At 42.5% G+C, this 15,945-nt stretch overlaps 1 gene segment (V, D, J or C); it reads left to right on the forward strand.

Annotated features, from left to right (window-relative positions):
- Positions 1-266: 266 nt before the first annotated feature.
- LOC129467469 (immunoglobulin kappa variable 2-28-like) lies at positions 267-7,926 on the forward strand. The segment is given in 2 exon segments: positions 267-358; positions 7,580-7,926. Coding segments are annotated over 2 exon segments (381 nt in total).
- The last annotated feature ends 8,019 nt before the right edge of the window (positions 7,927-15,945 follow it).

Genomic DNA, 15,945 nt, shown 5'->3' on the forward strand with positions numbered 1-15,945 from the left:
GAATCTCAGCCTTACTAAGGAGGAGTGAAAAATGCACCTGGGAAGTGCTAAGAAATAGGCAAATTTGCCCTACTCATGCAGCATGGATTTTATCTCTGTTGGTTTCCCTCCAAACAGAGAAGATATTTAAGTTATTTTTCTTACAAGAGAGGCCCCTTCACAACTCCTTTGCCTCTTTCCACCCCACTGCACCCACCAGGTGATTTGCATGTTGTCTCCCAGGGAGGACCTTCCCTTGTAAGTGTGAGATAAAAGCTCAATTCCAACCTTGCCTTGACTGATCAGGACTCCTCAGTTCATCTTCTCAGAATGAGGCTCCCTGCTCAGCTCCTGGGGCTGCTAATGCTCTGGGTCCCTGGTAAGAACAGAAGGGAGAAGAGGGAGGAGAATCGGATTGGAGGGTGAAATCTGGGGGCCCCACTGCCTCCCATGTGTGTTCTGTGCATGTGTTAGATGTGCTCACCTCGTTCTCCAGGATGGGGCAGGTGATATCCTGATCTGTGAGAGTGAGGAAGATTCTAGAAGAAGCAAGGGCCTGTGCCTTAGAGAAACTCTGACTCAGGAAGAGGAGGGTGAATTCGGGGACCTCTTTGTGCCTTGCATCTGTAGAGTGCTTTCTTGAAATTGAATAATCTTGGAGTATGAATAAAAGTTGCAAAGAAATTATTAGATTGGTGCAAAAAGAATTGCATTTTGTTTGCCATTAAAAGCAATGATGAAACCCGTAATTACTTCTGTATATAGGCTGAAATAACAAATAAAAAATGATGAACATGATATATAATATTTGTATGTAACCTTACACTTCTCTCTCATCTTTTCAGCCTCCAGTGGAGATATTGTGATGACCCAGACTCCACTTTCCCTGCCTGTCACCCCTGGAGAGCCAGCCTCCATCTCCTGCAGGTCTAGTCAGAGCCTCTTGGATAGTGATGGATACACGTATTTGTATTGGTACCTGCAGAAGCCAGGTCAGTCTCCACAGCTCCTGATCTATGGGGTTTCCAACCGGGCCTCTGGAGTCCCAGACAGGTTCAGTGGCAGTGGGTCAGGCACTGATTTCACACTGAAAATCAGCAGGGTGGAGGCTGAGGATGTTGGGGTTTATTACTGCATGCAAGGTATACAGCTTCCTCCCACGGTGGTACATCCTCGAACAGAAACCTCCGTGCTGGCTTGGCCCAGTTGCCCACATGTGCTGCTTGTCCTGGGGAGCAGCTGAGCAGAGTCTCTGAGTCTGCAGAAGAGAAGGCTGTTGGAGACGTCAGGGCAGGGTTTGCTGCTGAGGACGCTGGTCCATGAGAGCCTCAGTAGCACCTCAGATTTCACATGTTAAGGCCCCAAAAGCAGTCACAGCCTGGGGAAGGCATCAGGAGGAGGAGAATCCATGGGGGCCACATGCTCTGGGAGCAACCAGCTATGATGACGGGAGAGTGAATGAAAGCTCATATCCTCACCCTCCCTGTCTTGCCCACATTTGTCAAGTTCATGCAACTGTCAGAATAACCAGACCATGGATGCAGTTTAGTGATAACCCAAGTAGAATACATATGGAAAATGACCAGCTTGGTGTTTATTTCACATACGATGACACTCAGTCATTTTGGGAAATGCATACTCTCCTATCATCCTAATTCTGCTCTCTGACTCCCACTAAACGCTCCTCTGCAGTGTCTTACAGGTAAAAGCATTCTACACAAGCTGTCTGCAGGGGAGTACAGCTAACACTTAGAAAAAAGTTCGATGTTGGATTATTCAGATAGACTTTGTAAACTCATGACAGGCATGAGATCTTAATGTCGAAAGATTGATTACTGTTAATTATTATTTGCCAAGTGAAAGCAGAGTTTTCACAACTCCAAAAGTGGCCTTTGAAAATAAAGTGCAGAAATTTAAAGATGGAAAATATAAAGTTTATTTCAAGTAAAAAAGGGAACATTCAAAATTATGTGAGATTTTTATTTCTCTTCCAAATTCTAAAGGTTTTGAAAGTATTTAGGTTAAGTTCTATTTTAGAGTAGAAATGCATTACTATGTTTTCAAAAGTAAAGGTTTCAAAAAATACAGAAATGCATTCTTTTCACATGATTATATCATTACCTGAAAATGAATCTGAATTCAATGTTTTAGTTGTAAATGCCTGGAGCATCTATGCTTTTCATAAATTTTATTAAATATAGTGTTTTAAATGATATTGAACCCAATAATGAGTCAGATGAGGTACATATAATTACACTGTGTGATAGACACAAAATAATGACATAATCAACAGAAGAAGTTCTGCTTCAGGCTAAGGGTAGAAAGTACACTCGGATGATTGTTTATTCCAATATAACAAATTTCATGGTAAGTGCAATTAAAATTCCAAAGTTCCACTTCTGTTACGTTTAAAAATTGTGTGGCAATATTTTTATATCTATCAATCACACTAGAGCCTGCAAATGAAAAAAAAAGTGACACCATACGTTTTTAAAATACTGATAAATGAATCATTGACCTTAAGAGTCATTATACAGAATTCAGTTAAGGAACACAAAGTGTATCGGGGCATGGTGGCTCATGCCTTTAATCCCAACTCTTTGGGAGGTCAAAAGGGCCTAATACCCTGAGATCAGGAGTTCAAGACCAGCCTGGCCAACATGGTGAAACCCTGTCTCTACTAAAAATACAAAAATTAGCCTGGTGTAGTGGCATGTACCTGTAATTCCAGCTACTCGGGAGGCTGAGGCAGGAGAATCGCTTGAACCTGGGAAGTGGAGTTTGCAGTGAGCTGAGATCAGCCAGTGCACTCTAGCCTAGTTGTCAGGGTGAGACTCTGTCAAAAAAAAAAAAAATGTAAGTAGTATGACCCTGAGCTAAGCAATGATGTCATCATCATTAGCCCTCATGGAATTGATAGCCTCTAGAGACCTTGAGTTTCTGCTTTGCTGTGAGACACAAGATTAGTCCCAACCTATTCAAGATGGTTAGATATCTTAAACAAACAAACAACTTATATAATGCTGATGTAACAAAGGGCTATACTCTCAAAACAAAATGGTGAAAGGTAAACGATCCCCTGAACCTGAGAGAAGATACAAGCAGAATCAAAAACGGCTGGTACAAAGAAGCTTCTAGTTGCACTTGACCAAATATGACGAGGTTTCTGTGTCTGCGCCATGGCAGTGGAGAGGCAGGTGGGTGGCCTTGGTGGTGTCATTGGCTCTGTTCCATGAGGTCACTCAGGTGCACAGGAGGCACGATCACCCTTAGCACACAGCTTTCCTCCTACCTCACAGTCACAGCCCCCACGGCCATCCTCAGAAGCATGAGTGGAACAGAGTAAAGGGAAAGCTGTTTCCTTCTAAAGCTCAAAAATCTTGAACTTTCAAATAGGGATAAATATTATTTTTGCTCGAAGAACACATTTGAGAAATTTTCCATTTAGCGGATCTGATGATAAACTCACATTTTTTGTTTGTTTTAATCTGAAAATGTATGTGTATGATTCTTGGAAATAATTTTTTGCATATAAAGTTATATTTTATCATCCTGTTTCAAGTTTTATTTAACGTTTAATAATTACTCCTAAAATGTCGTCGATTAAAGAAGGAATCATCTATTGCTCCAACTGTCCTTTACTAAAAGTAATTTGTCTTCTTAACCTCATCAGGCTCCTTTTAAAGTCTCAAGCTGACTTTATTTTTTTTACAGATTCAATGCATTAAGTCAATTTATTATTTATGATGAATTTATTTATGTGTTTATTTTCGCTATCACAAGTAGAAAAACCCCATAATTTGCTATGCCAAAGATCTGCCTCTAGATGGCAAACAAACCCCACAATACACAAAAGAGAGCCAAGTTCTTAGAAACCCTGGGAAAGGAAGAGGGCTACTGTCCCATTAACAACTTGGAGGCCTTAAGGCAAGAATGAGGTGGAACATCTGGAACATCTGGGAGGAGACACCAGGCTGCGGAGTAGCGGGGAACCTGCTCTGTGCTCTGAGGCTGAAAGCCCAGCCTTGCCTCTCACCGCTGCCTGGACTGTGTCCCCACCTGCTGTGAAGTGAATGGTGTCTTCTAAATTCATGCTGAGCCCTAATTGCTGAAAAGTGTAAGACATGGAATGCGGGGATTATGTGCATCTTCCTGACACCAACATAATGCTCAGGAAGGAGGCTTCTTGTTTTCTCTTAGGATTCTTTTACTAACCAACATTTTCCCTCTACTGCACATTTCCCTTTCCTGATTGCCCCTCTCTATTGACAGAAGATGGCCCAGGGGATTCACTACTGAGTCTCAACCTCTTACCCAAAGCCCTCAGTCTAGTGTTGCTCTTTTCCTTCATACTATTTTTGTTTGTTTTCTTGTAATCATTTTAGCAATAAACTATCACATTTTTATTCCTAGCTATTACAGACATTATCTTAGTTAATCACAATGGTTGCCTTCTGAATAATAAATGATCTCTCACAATGATGTTAAGAGATCCACATCCATGTGCTTCACAAGTTGCATGAAGCTCAGTCTAGCAAGAGTGCCAGTGACTCTCCCAGAGTGTTCCATGCAGCTGGCCCCACAGAGTCCCTCTGTGCTGTCATATCACCCATTGCCTTCTGTGCATGAGATATTCTGATTAGAATCCTGGTGGATGCTATTTGAGCCAGTGCCCACAAAACTCCCATGAAAGCTGAGGACCACAGGCCCCTGAAGACAATCACAAGTCTCTAGACTCACAGCTCATGACTGTCCTCTGTAGACACAGCTTCTCCCCAGATGGCTGAGGGTTGTCATTGGCTGTGTCCTTCCTTGTGCATGACAACAGGAGACATAGAAGGTCTGTAAGGAGCCCTGCAAGCCAGGTTCTGAGCAAGCCCTCCTGTGTGGGGCCTTCTTACCTGGACACAGGTGTGTAAACCAAAAATGAAATTCTAAGCTCCCTAACCAACTGAATGAACTCTTCCTCTCAGCCAAGGAAACACCAAAATCAACCTGAAATACAAGTACAGGCCATGATGGGAATGGATGATTGGATATGCCTTAACTTACCCTCTTCCCTTTAAAATTCAGACACAATTGACCAGCTTTTAATATGAAGACAGAGACCTTGAGACTGACAAAACAAACTCTTTATAGCAATAAGATACCAACATGACAGACACCAGACCCTAGGAGAAATCAAAGTATTTTCCCCAATATATTGTTATTTAATGTATTTAAAAATGCCTCTGCAAAGCTGGTTCTTGTGGTAAAATCTACATTCTATAGAGATTCCTACCGCTTTTTAAGTGTCTTTCCTGACCCAGAGAGATTTAACTAAGAGTTTGGCACCTTTTAAGTCTGCTAAGAAACAATTACAATCTATTCTCTCTGAAGCCTGCTACCTAGAGGCTTCATCTGCATGATGAATCCTTGTTTCCAATACCATTTTTCTAAACCCAGAAACTCCCTTGTGTTGATTACAGGTCATTAGACAAACTCTTTCAACCACCTATGAAATCTTTGAATCCACCTGTGACCTGGAAGTCCCCAACACCCCCAACTCCTTCAGGCTGTCCTGCCTTTCCATATCAAAGCAATGTACAGTTTACACATATTGATTGATGTCTTATGTCTCCCTAAAACGTGTAAAACCCACCTGTAGCCTGACCACCTTGGGCACACGTTCTCAAGACCTCCTGAGGCTGTTTCACTGATATGTCTTTAACTGTGACCAAATAAATTTCTAAATTGATTGAGAATTTTCACAGAGACTTATTTGTTTATAGGTGCCATTTCATACACTTAAGGAAGTGATGAGATTTATGACATTGAGAAAAGGAGGAAGCCAGGATGTGAGGAGACAGAGAGAGAGAGAGACAGAGAGAGTGTGATGTATGTACACGATGATACTGAGACCTGCTGTGAGCATTTTTACATAAAGTCAAGAAAATATCAGTTACAGGTACAGGTTACCCAGAGACATAAAACTGTGGATGCAGTTCTTGCTCCTTATACATAGAGAATTTCCTTTTGATCTGTGGACTTGTGGCTGTGGCTGCACCACATCCAGGCTCGGGGAGACTCACATCTCACTCAGAGTTGACAAGAACCTGGAAGCCCTGACAGGACCTCATTCCACATGACCAGGGAGACTGTGTGGGAAGAACTTCTCTAATCACCACTTGAAAAAACATCATGCAAAGTTATTTCTTATTTGTTCTGTGTCACTAACCTAGAAGATTCTTCACTTAGGAGAGTCCTCAGGGCCAGGTACAATGGCTCACATCTGTAATCCCAGCACTTTAGGAGGCCAAGGGAGGCAGATCTCCTGAGGTCAGGAGTTCAAGACAAGCCCAGACAACATGGTGAAACCCCATGTCTACTGAAAAAAAAATAAAAAATAAAAAATAAAAGAGTCCTCTCGTTAGCCTTATATCTGTCAGATGATTATGATGAGATACATCCCAGATTGAACAACTGGTCACCAGAGCTTTTATATTAACTACCTGAGGTACAAAATTTTTTGTCTCTTTCCTTTTCTTACACTGGGCTCTAGGCTGTAAATGTAGAGACTCACATCATTCTCCTTGTGAGGCGCTTGGACAGAGAGCTCTTGTGTGGTTCACTCACCAGGTGCCAGGGCAGGGTAGATTCTCATATTTGAGCTGAACATTCTTGAACAGTTATCCTGGAAACAGCTGATACCAGACAGCACGTGAACTGGCTCCAGGTTGCTTTTTATTTGCAGGCTCTCAGTCCAGCAGTGCTTGTGGTGATGGGGATGTTTCATTCTCTAGATTGACTGAGAGGGAATCAAGCCAGATGGCATTCACCTCCCAGAGATGCATCCTAGACACACATTTCCACATTGTCAGTGTTCTGGTGCTTTCTCACAGTCATGCCCTCCACAGTGTGTCGCTACAAAAGGTCCGAACTTTCACCTTCAGATCCGTCTTCCCCTGACTGTGGGCAAACTTGGCTGAATCTATTTCTGTTTTGTTCCAAGGGACAATTTATATCACATTGTTCACAGAAGAGACATTCCCCCTGACCCATCAACCTTTTCCACACCACTGCACCCACCAGGTGATTTGCATATTGTCCCCTAGGGAGGACCTTCCTTTGTGAGTCTGAGATAAAAGCTCAGTTCCAACCTTGCCTTGACTGATCAGGACTCCTCAGTTCATCTTCTCAGAATGAGGCTCCCTGCTCAGCTCCTGGGGCTGCTAATGCTCTGGCTCCCTGGTAAGGACAGAAGGATAAAGGGAGGAGACTTGGGTGGGAGGTGAGCTCTGTGGGCTCCACAGCTTTCCATGTTTATTCCAATAATGTGATAGAGTCACATGGTCTATGCTCCAGGGAATGGAATTCATGTTTGTCTTATGAATAATCAGGATTCACCTCCAGGGAACGATGACCAGTGCTCTGATTAAGAAACTGAAAATAAAGAGTTCCCTTGTGGCTAGTAAATAATGGGTTTATTTTAGAAAGTCTTCTTTTCATGATATAAACCAAAACTTTAAAAATGTATCTGTAAATTTATATCGCAAGAGAAATTATGAAAGTTGCTCATAAGATATCTGTATAAACGTGAACTATCCTGTTATTTTTTCAGGGAGCAGTGGGGATATTGTGATGACCCAGACTCCACTCTCCCTGCCCGTCACCCCTGGAGAGCCTGCGTCCATCTCCTGCAAGTCTAGCCATAGTCTCCTGCATAGTAATGGATACACCTATTTGGATTGGTACCTGCAGAAGCCAGGCCAGTCTCCACAGCTCCTGATCTATAGGGTTTCCAACCGGGCCTCTGGAGTCCCAGACAGGTTCAGTGGCAGTGGGTCGGGCACAGATTTCACACTGAAAATCAGCAGGATGGAGGCTGAGGATGTTGGGGTTTATTACTGCATGCAAGCTACACAAGATCCTCCCACAGTGCTACATCCTTGAACAGAAACCTCCGTGCTGGGTTGTCCCAGCTGCCCACATGTGCTGCTTGTCCTGGGGAGCAGCTGAGCAGAGTCTCTGAGTCTGCAGAAGAGAAGGCTGTTGGAGACATCAGGGCGGCATTTGCTGCTGAAGATGCTGCTCCATGAGAGCCTCAACAGCACCTCAGATCCCACGTTAAGGCCCCAGCAGCTGCCACTGCCTGGGGAAGGCATCAGGAGGAGGAGAATTCATGGGGGCCGAGTGCACTGGGAGCAACAGACTATGACGAAAGGAGAGGGAATGAAAGCTCACATCCTCACCCTCTCTGTCTTGCCCACATTTGTCAAGTTCATACATTTGTCAGAATAACCAGACCATGGATGCAGTTTAGTGACAACACAGGTAGAACACATATGGGAAATGAGCAGCTTGGGGTTTATTTCACACACGATGGCACTTAGTCATATTGGGAAACTCATAGTCTCCTGCCTCCCTAATTCTGCTCTCCAACTTCCACTAAACCCTCCTCTCCAGTGTCTTACAGGAGAAAGCATTCTACACAAGATGTGTGCAGGGAACTATGGCTAAGGACACTGAGTAGAAACGTTTGATGTTGGATTATTCAAATAGACTTTGTAAACTCATGGCAGGTGTGAGATCCTAATGTCAAAAGTTGATTACTTGTGATTATTATTTGCTAAGTGAAAAACAAGTTGTCACAATTCCAAAAGTGGCCTTTAAAAATAACTGCATAAACTCAAAGACAAAAAAATATAAAGTTTATTTTAAGTACAAAAGAAACATTTAGAATTATGTGAGATTTTTATTTCTCTTCCAATTTCTAAAAGTTTTGAAAGTATTTAGGCTAAGTTATACTATAGAGTAGAAATTTATTACTGTGTTTTCGTAGGAAAATATTTCAAAGAATACAGAAATGCATTCTTTTCACATGATTACATCATTAACTGAAAAGGAATCTGAATTCTTTATTTCAGTTGTAAATGCATGGAGCATCTATGCTTTTCATAGATTTTATTAAATATAGTGTTCTAAATGATGTTGAACCCAATAATGAGTCATGTGAGCTACATGTCATAACACCGTGTGATAGACACAAAATAATGACAGAATCAACAGAAGAAGATCAGCTTCAGGCTAAAGGTATAAAGTACACTTGGGATGATTCTTTATTCCTAGATAATGGATTCCATGTTAACGGCAATTAAAATTCCAAAGTTCCATTTCTGTTAGATCTAAAAATTGTATGGCAACATTTTTATAGATATCAATCACACTGGAGCCTCAAATGAAAAAAAGTGACACAATATGTTTTTAAAATACTGATAAATAAATGCATCATTGAGCTTAAAAGGCATTATGTAGAATGCAGTTAAGGAATACAAAGTGTGGTGGGGCGCTGTGGCTCATGCCTGTAATCCCAGTACTTTGGGAGTCCGAGGCAAGGGAATCCCCTGAGGTTAAGAGTTCAAGACCAGTCTGGCCAACATGGTGAAACTTTGTCTCTACTAAAAATACAAAAATTAGGCAGGAATGTTGGCATGCGCTTGTAATTCCAGCTACTAGGGAGGCTGAGGCAGGAGAATCACTTGAACCCATGAGGCAGGGGTTGCAGTGAGCTGAGATCATGCCACTTCGCTCCAGGCTGGATAACAGAGTGACTCTGTCTTAAAGAAAAAACAAAAGAACAACAACAACAAAAAAAAAAAACCAAAAAAGCAGAAACCGTAAGTAGTATGACCCAGAGCTAAGCAATGCTATCATCATCTTTAGCCCTCATGTGGTTGACAACATCTAGCAACCTTGAATTTCTGCTTTGCTGTGAGACACAAGATTAGTCCCAATCCATTTAAGATGGTTAGATACATTAACAAACAAACAGACAAGTTATATAATGCTGATGTAACAAAGGGCCACACTCACAAAACAAAATAGTGAAGGCAAACGATACCCTGAACCTGAGAGAAGATACAAGGAGAATCAGAATTGGCTGCTAAAAACAAGCCTATAGTTTCAGTTGAACAAATGTGACAAGACTTTTATGTCTGTGCCATGGCAGTGCAGAGACAGGCAGGTGACCTTCCTGGGATGGGTGCCTCTGCTCCATGAGGTCACTCAGGTGGGCCGAAGACACGGCCACCCTCAGCACACAGCTTCCTCCTTGCTCACAGTCACCACCCCGGCGGCCCATCCTCAGCAGCATGAGTGGAAGAGAGTGAAGGGGAAGTTGTTTTCTTCTAAAGATCAAAAATCTTGAACTTGTACATAGGGAGAAATGTTATTTTTGCTCCAAGTACACATTTGAGAAATCTTCCATTGAGCGGATCTGATGATAAACCCACATTTTTCTGTTTGTTTTAATCAGAAAATGTATTTATATGATTCTTGGAAATAATTTCTTGAGTAAAAAGTTATATTTTTAGCAGCTTATTTCAAGTTGTTATTTACCATTTGATAATTATTTATAAAATGTCTTTGATTAAAAAAATGTGTTGCTCTAACTGTCCTCCACAGAAATTAATTTGTCTTTTTTATCTCATCACATGCCTTTTAAGCTCCTAAACTGACCTTATTTTTTTTACAGATTCTATACATTAAGTCAATTTGTTATTTATGATGAATTTATTTATGTATTTATTTTCGCTATCACAAATAGAAAAAGCCTGTAAGTTGCTATGCCAAAGATCTGCCTCTAGATGGCAAACAAACCCCACAATATACAAAAGAGAGCCAAGTTCTCAGAAACCCTGGGAAAGGAAGAGGGCTACTGTCCCATTAACAACTTGGAGCCCCTAAGGCAATAGTGGCCTGGAACATCTGGAACATCTGCTGTGAAGTGAATGGTGTCTTTTTAATTCATGCTGAGCCCTAATTGCCGAAAAGTGTAAGACATGGAATGTGGGGATTATGTGTGTCTTCCCTACACCAACATGATGCTCAGGAAGGAGGCTTCTTGTCTTCTCTTAGGATTCTTTTACTAACCAAGATTTTCCCTGTACTGCACAGTTCCCTTTCCTGATTGTCCCTCTCTTTGGGCAGAAGATGGCCCAAGCGCTTCATTACTGAGTCTCAACATCTTACCCAAATCCCTGGGACTAGGGTTGCTCTTTTCCTTAATGCTATTTTTGTTGGTTTGTTTTCTTGTAATCCTATAAGCAATAAAATAATCACTTTTTTCTTCTTAGATATCAAAGATGTTATCTTAGTTAATTACAGTGTTTCCCTTCAGAATGACAAATGAACTTTCACAATGATGTTAACAGATGCAAATCCGTGTGCTTTGGAAGTTGCATGAAGCTCTGTCTAGCACTAGTGCCAGCGCCTCTCCCAGAGTGCTCCATGCACCTGGCCCCACCGAGTCCCTCTGTGCTGTCATATCACCCACTGCCTTCTGTGCATGAGATATTCTGATAAGAATACTGGTGGATGCTCTTTGAGCCAGTGCCCACGCAACTCCCATTAAAGCTGAGGACCACAGGCCCCTGAAGACAATCACAAGTCTCTAGACTCATAGCTCTTGACTGTCCTCTGCAGACACAGCTTCTCCCTGGATGGCTGAGGGTTGTCACTGGCTGTGTCCTGCCTTGTGCATGACAACAAGAGACAGAGCAGGTCTGTAAGCAGCCCTGCAAGCCAGTTTCTAATCCAGCCCTCCTGTGTGGGGCCCTCTTACCTGGACATAGGTGTGTAAAACAGAAATGAAACTATAAGCTCCCTAACCAACTGAATGAACTCCTCCTCTCAGCCAAGAATATACCAAAATCAACCTGAAATACAAGTACAGGCCATGATGCAAACGGATGATTGGATATGTCTTAACTGACCATCCTCCCTTTAAAATTCAGGCATAAATGACCAGCTTTTAATATTAAAATGGAGACCTTAAGACCGACAAAGCAAACTCTTTGTAGCAATAAGATACCATCATGACAGATACCAGGCCCTAGGAGAAACTAAAGTAATTTTCCCAAAGATATTTGGATTTAATGTATTTGATAATTCTTCTGCAAAGCTGTTCCTTGTGGGAAAAATCCACATTCTGTACTGAATCCTACCCCTTTTTGAGTCTCTTTCCTGAACCAGAGAGATTTAACTAAGAGTTTGGCACCTTTAAAGTCAGCTAAGAAACAATTACAATCTATTCTCTCTGAAGCCTGCTACTTGGAGGCTTCATCTGCATGATGCAACCTTGGATCCAAAACCCTTTTTCTAAATGCAGAAACTCCCTTCTGTTGATTACAGGTTATTAGATAAACTCTTTCAACCACCTATGAAATCTTTGAATCCACCTATGACCTGGAAGCCCCCAACACACCCCTGCCTACTTCAGGCTGTCCTGCCTTTCCATATCAAACTAATGTACAGCATACACATATTGATTGATGTCTTATTTCTCCCTAAAATGGGTAAAACCAAGCTGTAGCCCGACCACCTTGGGCACACGTTCTCAAGACCTCTTGAGGCTGTTTCACTGATATGTCTTTAACTTTGAACAAATAAATTGCTAAATTGATTGAGACTTGTCTCAGATACTTATTGGTTTACAGGTGTCACTGGATACACTTAGGGAAGTGAAGAGATTTATGACCTTGAGAAAAGGAGAAAGCCAGGAAGTGTGGAGACAGAGAGAGAGAGAGGGGCAGAGAGAGGGAGATTTTGATGTATGTAAAGGACCAACACTGAGACCTGGTTCTGTAATGGTGTAGTACTGAGTATCATCCTCAAATAATGAAGTTTTATTCCAAAAAGCCTATGCATGTGTCTTATTTGGGAAATAAAGGTATTTGGGAAATTTGCAGGTGTAAATTAAGGAGCTTGAAACAGGGAGATGATCTTAAGTTAATCACGTGGGCCCTAAATGCGATCACAAGAGTGTGAGAAAAAAAAAAAGAGTTGGAGAGACACTTAACCTAGACTGAAGATGAGAAGGTAATGTGAACTCAGAGACAGAGATTGCAGTGATTTGTCCACAGCCAAGGAGAGTGGAAGCCACCGGAAGCTGGAAGAGCAAAATCAGACTCCTCTCTAGAGCTTCTGAAGGAGCTAGACCTGATGCCTCCGAGATCTTAGCCCATTGAAACGGATTCTGGACTTCTGGTCTCCAGAACTATGAGAGATTCCATTCTTGTTGTTTCAAGCTGCCACATTTTTGAGAACTTGTTACAGTAGCCCGAGGACACTAACACAAATGGGTTTCTGGGAAAATCCAGACTAAAGGTGCTGTGTTGGTTTGCAATCTCCTTGCTTAACTTTCTGATACTAGTCATAAATAGATTGGTGAAAAATTTTGTGATTGAAGAAATGTACATGAAACCTACAGTGTACAGACAGGCATCTGTTAGTTACAAGATAAATATTGATCATTTTAGTTAAAAATGACTTCATAAACTTCATATCCTCGGTGCCACATTTCACACAGGAGGAAGCTGTTCATGAGAGCAGATGCTTGGTCAGCAGTTGTTGAAGCTGAATTTGGAATCTAGGTCTGTCTGACCTTAACTATGTTCCACCCACAGAGCCACATTCATTTCATAGAGGAACCCACCACCTATAAAACCAGAGAAGAGACAAAGCCAGAAGTGCAGTGCAGGGTAGTGTTCTTTTTTTTTTTTTTTTTTTTGAGACGGAGTCTCGCTCTCGCTCTGTCGCCCGGGCTGGAGTGCACTGGCATGATCTCGGCTCACTGCAAGCTCAGGGTGGAGTTGTTAATGCAGACTCACTACGGCCCTTTGTCCTCATCACGCTGACACTAAGTTTAAACCCAGACCTTTCTACAGTTTTGTCTACAAAGCACAACTTGCTCAAAGCCTTTACAAACACCAAGAACATTTCTTTCAGATATGGCAGCACCGTCACATCTTGCATGGCCCTGACGACATTTTGTCTCCTCTGCCGTCCCCATCTCTCTGACTCAGTCTTCACTTTTCAGGTTGTGTCTCGTACAGCTAATGTCCCTCCGAATCTTAAAATAGCAAAGCCATAGCCCCGTTCTCTTCCATGTGCTGTGAGAGATGACCTCCAGGCTCTCAAATACCAAGACTGTACAAGACCTAACCCAGAGAATTACTCAAGACACTTTCTACATAAGAAGAATTGTGGGGCTAGCTCTCCTCATAGAAAAATGTTTTCTGTCTCTTGTTGAAATTGATAGCAAAACACAAAAACATAGAACTATCTCGGAGAACAGAGGACAATGATACAATAGGGAAGTAAAACACACTCCATCCCCTTGCATTGGTTTCCTGTTGCTGCTGTAACAAATCGCCACAACCTGACTGGCTCCACACTATGCAAGTGTATTATCTTACATTTCTGGCGGTCAGAAGTCTCAGTGAAGTAAAATCAAGGAGTAATACGACTCTATTCATTCTGGAATCTTCAAGAGAAAGACTCCAATATCGAGCCCTCCATGTTTCCGATGTTCCCACATTCCTGGCAGCATGGCCCCTTCGTCCATCACTCCAGCTTCCCTCTCCATTGTCCCAGGTCCTCCCTGCCTGTTACCCTCCTCCCTCCCTATTATAAGGACCCTTGTGATTATGCTGGTCTCACCCAGATAATTCAGGATACTCTTCTGACCTCAAAATTCTCAGCTTAACCATGTCTGCCAAGATACTTTTTGACATATTAATAAGTAATAATCATAGATTCCAGATATTAAGACAATGATGTCTTTATGGGGGGTGTATTATTCATTCCACAAACAACTCTCATCATCCCCACAATAGACTTCCCCTAAGGTAGAATAAAAATATCACAAGGCAGATTTATGAGGCAATAGACCTAGAAAAAACCTGAGACTCTAGGACTCTCTGATGTGTGGATGTCAAATTCTGGGGGATTCTGATTCTCTGCTCTGTGTGGACTCTATGGTGTGTAGCCATTTGTGGAAGGCTTCTTTGATTTTGTGACCTAGAAAAAAATGAATCTCTGCTAAAATCAAACCTAAGAAAGACTGGCAAAGGGAATTTAAAGTTTTCTTAAATTTTTGGAATTTCCCTATGTATTAAAACACAAGAAGCGGCAATAACTTAAACCAACGATACCCTCCAAGAATGAGGATTTTTCCAATGCATCAGGTTGGGTCCCCTCAGTGAGAAGGACGCCAAAGATTCGCATGCAGGCGGTATATTTATAAAGTGCAGGAAACAAGCAAGTGAGCAAGGGAGGGGAGGAGGGAAAGGGAAAGTGAAAGGTACCTCAGCAAAGAACCACCTCTGAGGATGACGAGAGCTCAAACCCACATAGAAACACCGGAAAAATGCCTCTGCTATTCCACTTGAGAGGTGAGGGAGCTGGGGGATGTGTACACCTCCCTTGTCATCACTGATTGATAGCCATCCTAAGGGATGCTAATTCCAGGCCATGAGGTCTGCCTCATTTGCAGCCTGAGCTTCTTCTGCAGGTTCAGATAGAGCAGTGAAGGGGAGAAAGAGCCATAGAGAGTCAGCTGAAGTATAATGACTAGAATCCCCAAGGCGTAGTAACAATGACTGCTAAAATTATGCAGAAAGAAAAAAGTGCATTCGAATCCAGAAATGTATCTCTCTGAATCTGGATATATGGATCCTGGCAGCCTGTTCCGTAGCCACTTCCCAGAAATCCAGCCCCCTGGAAAAGCAACAGGAGGTTTGTGCATAGGCTGCACTGCCTTAGTCTGGCCACTGGTGGGCGCGCATGGGAACTACTCCCTGGAGTACTTCTCAGTCCACTGACACTGAAGTAATTGGCTCCACTTCCCCTGCTGTTGAGCCAGGCTGACACGCTCTGGGCAAATGCATGTGCGTGAAGTATTGAGGTTCAAATCCGTGCTTAAGATATATTTGGATGCAAAATACTTTTTCATCTACATGGGCAGTGTCTTGGCAGAAGATGGAGACTCTCTCTAAATGGATGTGAGACAAGGCGGCTGGCATCTGGGTCAGGATGATGCCCTGGTGCACGGCAAGAACATGCATTGGGCAGCAGCTGCCCTCGCTAAGGAGAGAGGTTCACTGAGCTGTCCTTACCCCAGGGCCTCTCCCTCACCTGCTCTCC

The sequence above is a fragment of the Symphalangus syndactylus genome, chromosome 18 (genome assembly GCF_028878055.3).
Source record: "Symphalangus syndactylus isolate Jambi chromosome 18, NHGRI_mSymSyn1-v2.1_pri, whole genome shotgun sequence".
In the NCBI taxonomy this organism is placed as follows: Eukaryota; Metazoa; Chordata; class Mammalia; order Primates; family Hylobatidae; genus Symphalangus; species Symphalangus syndactylus.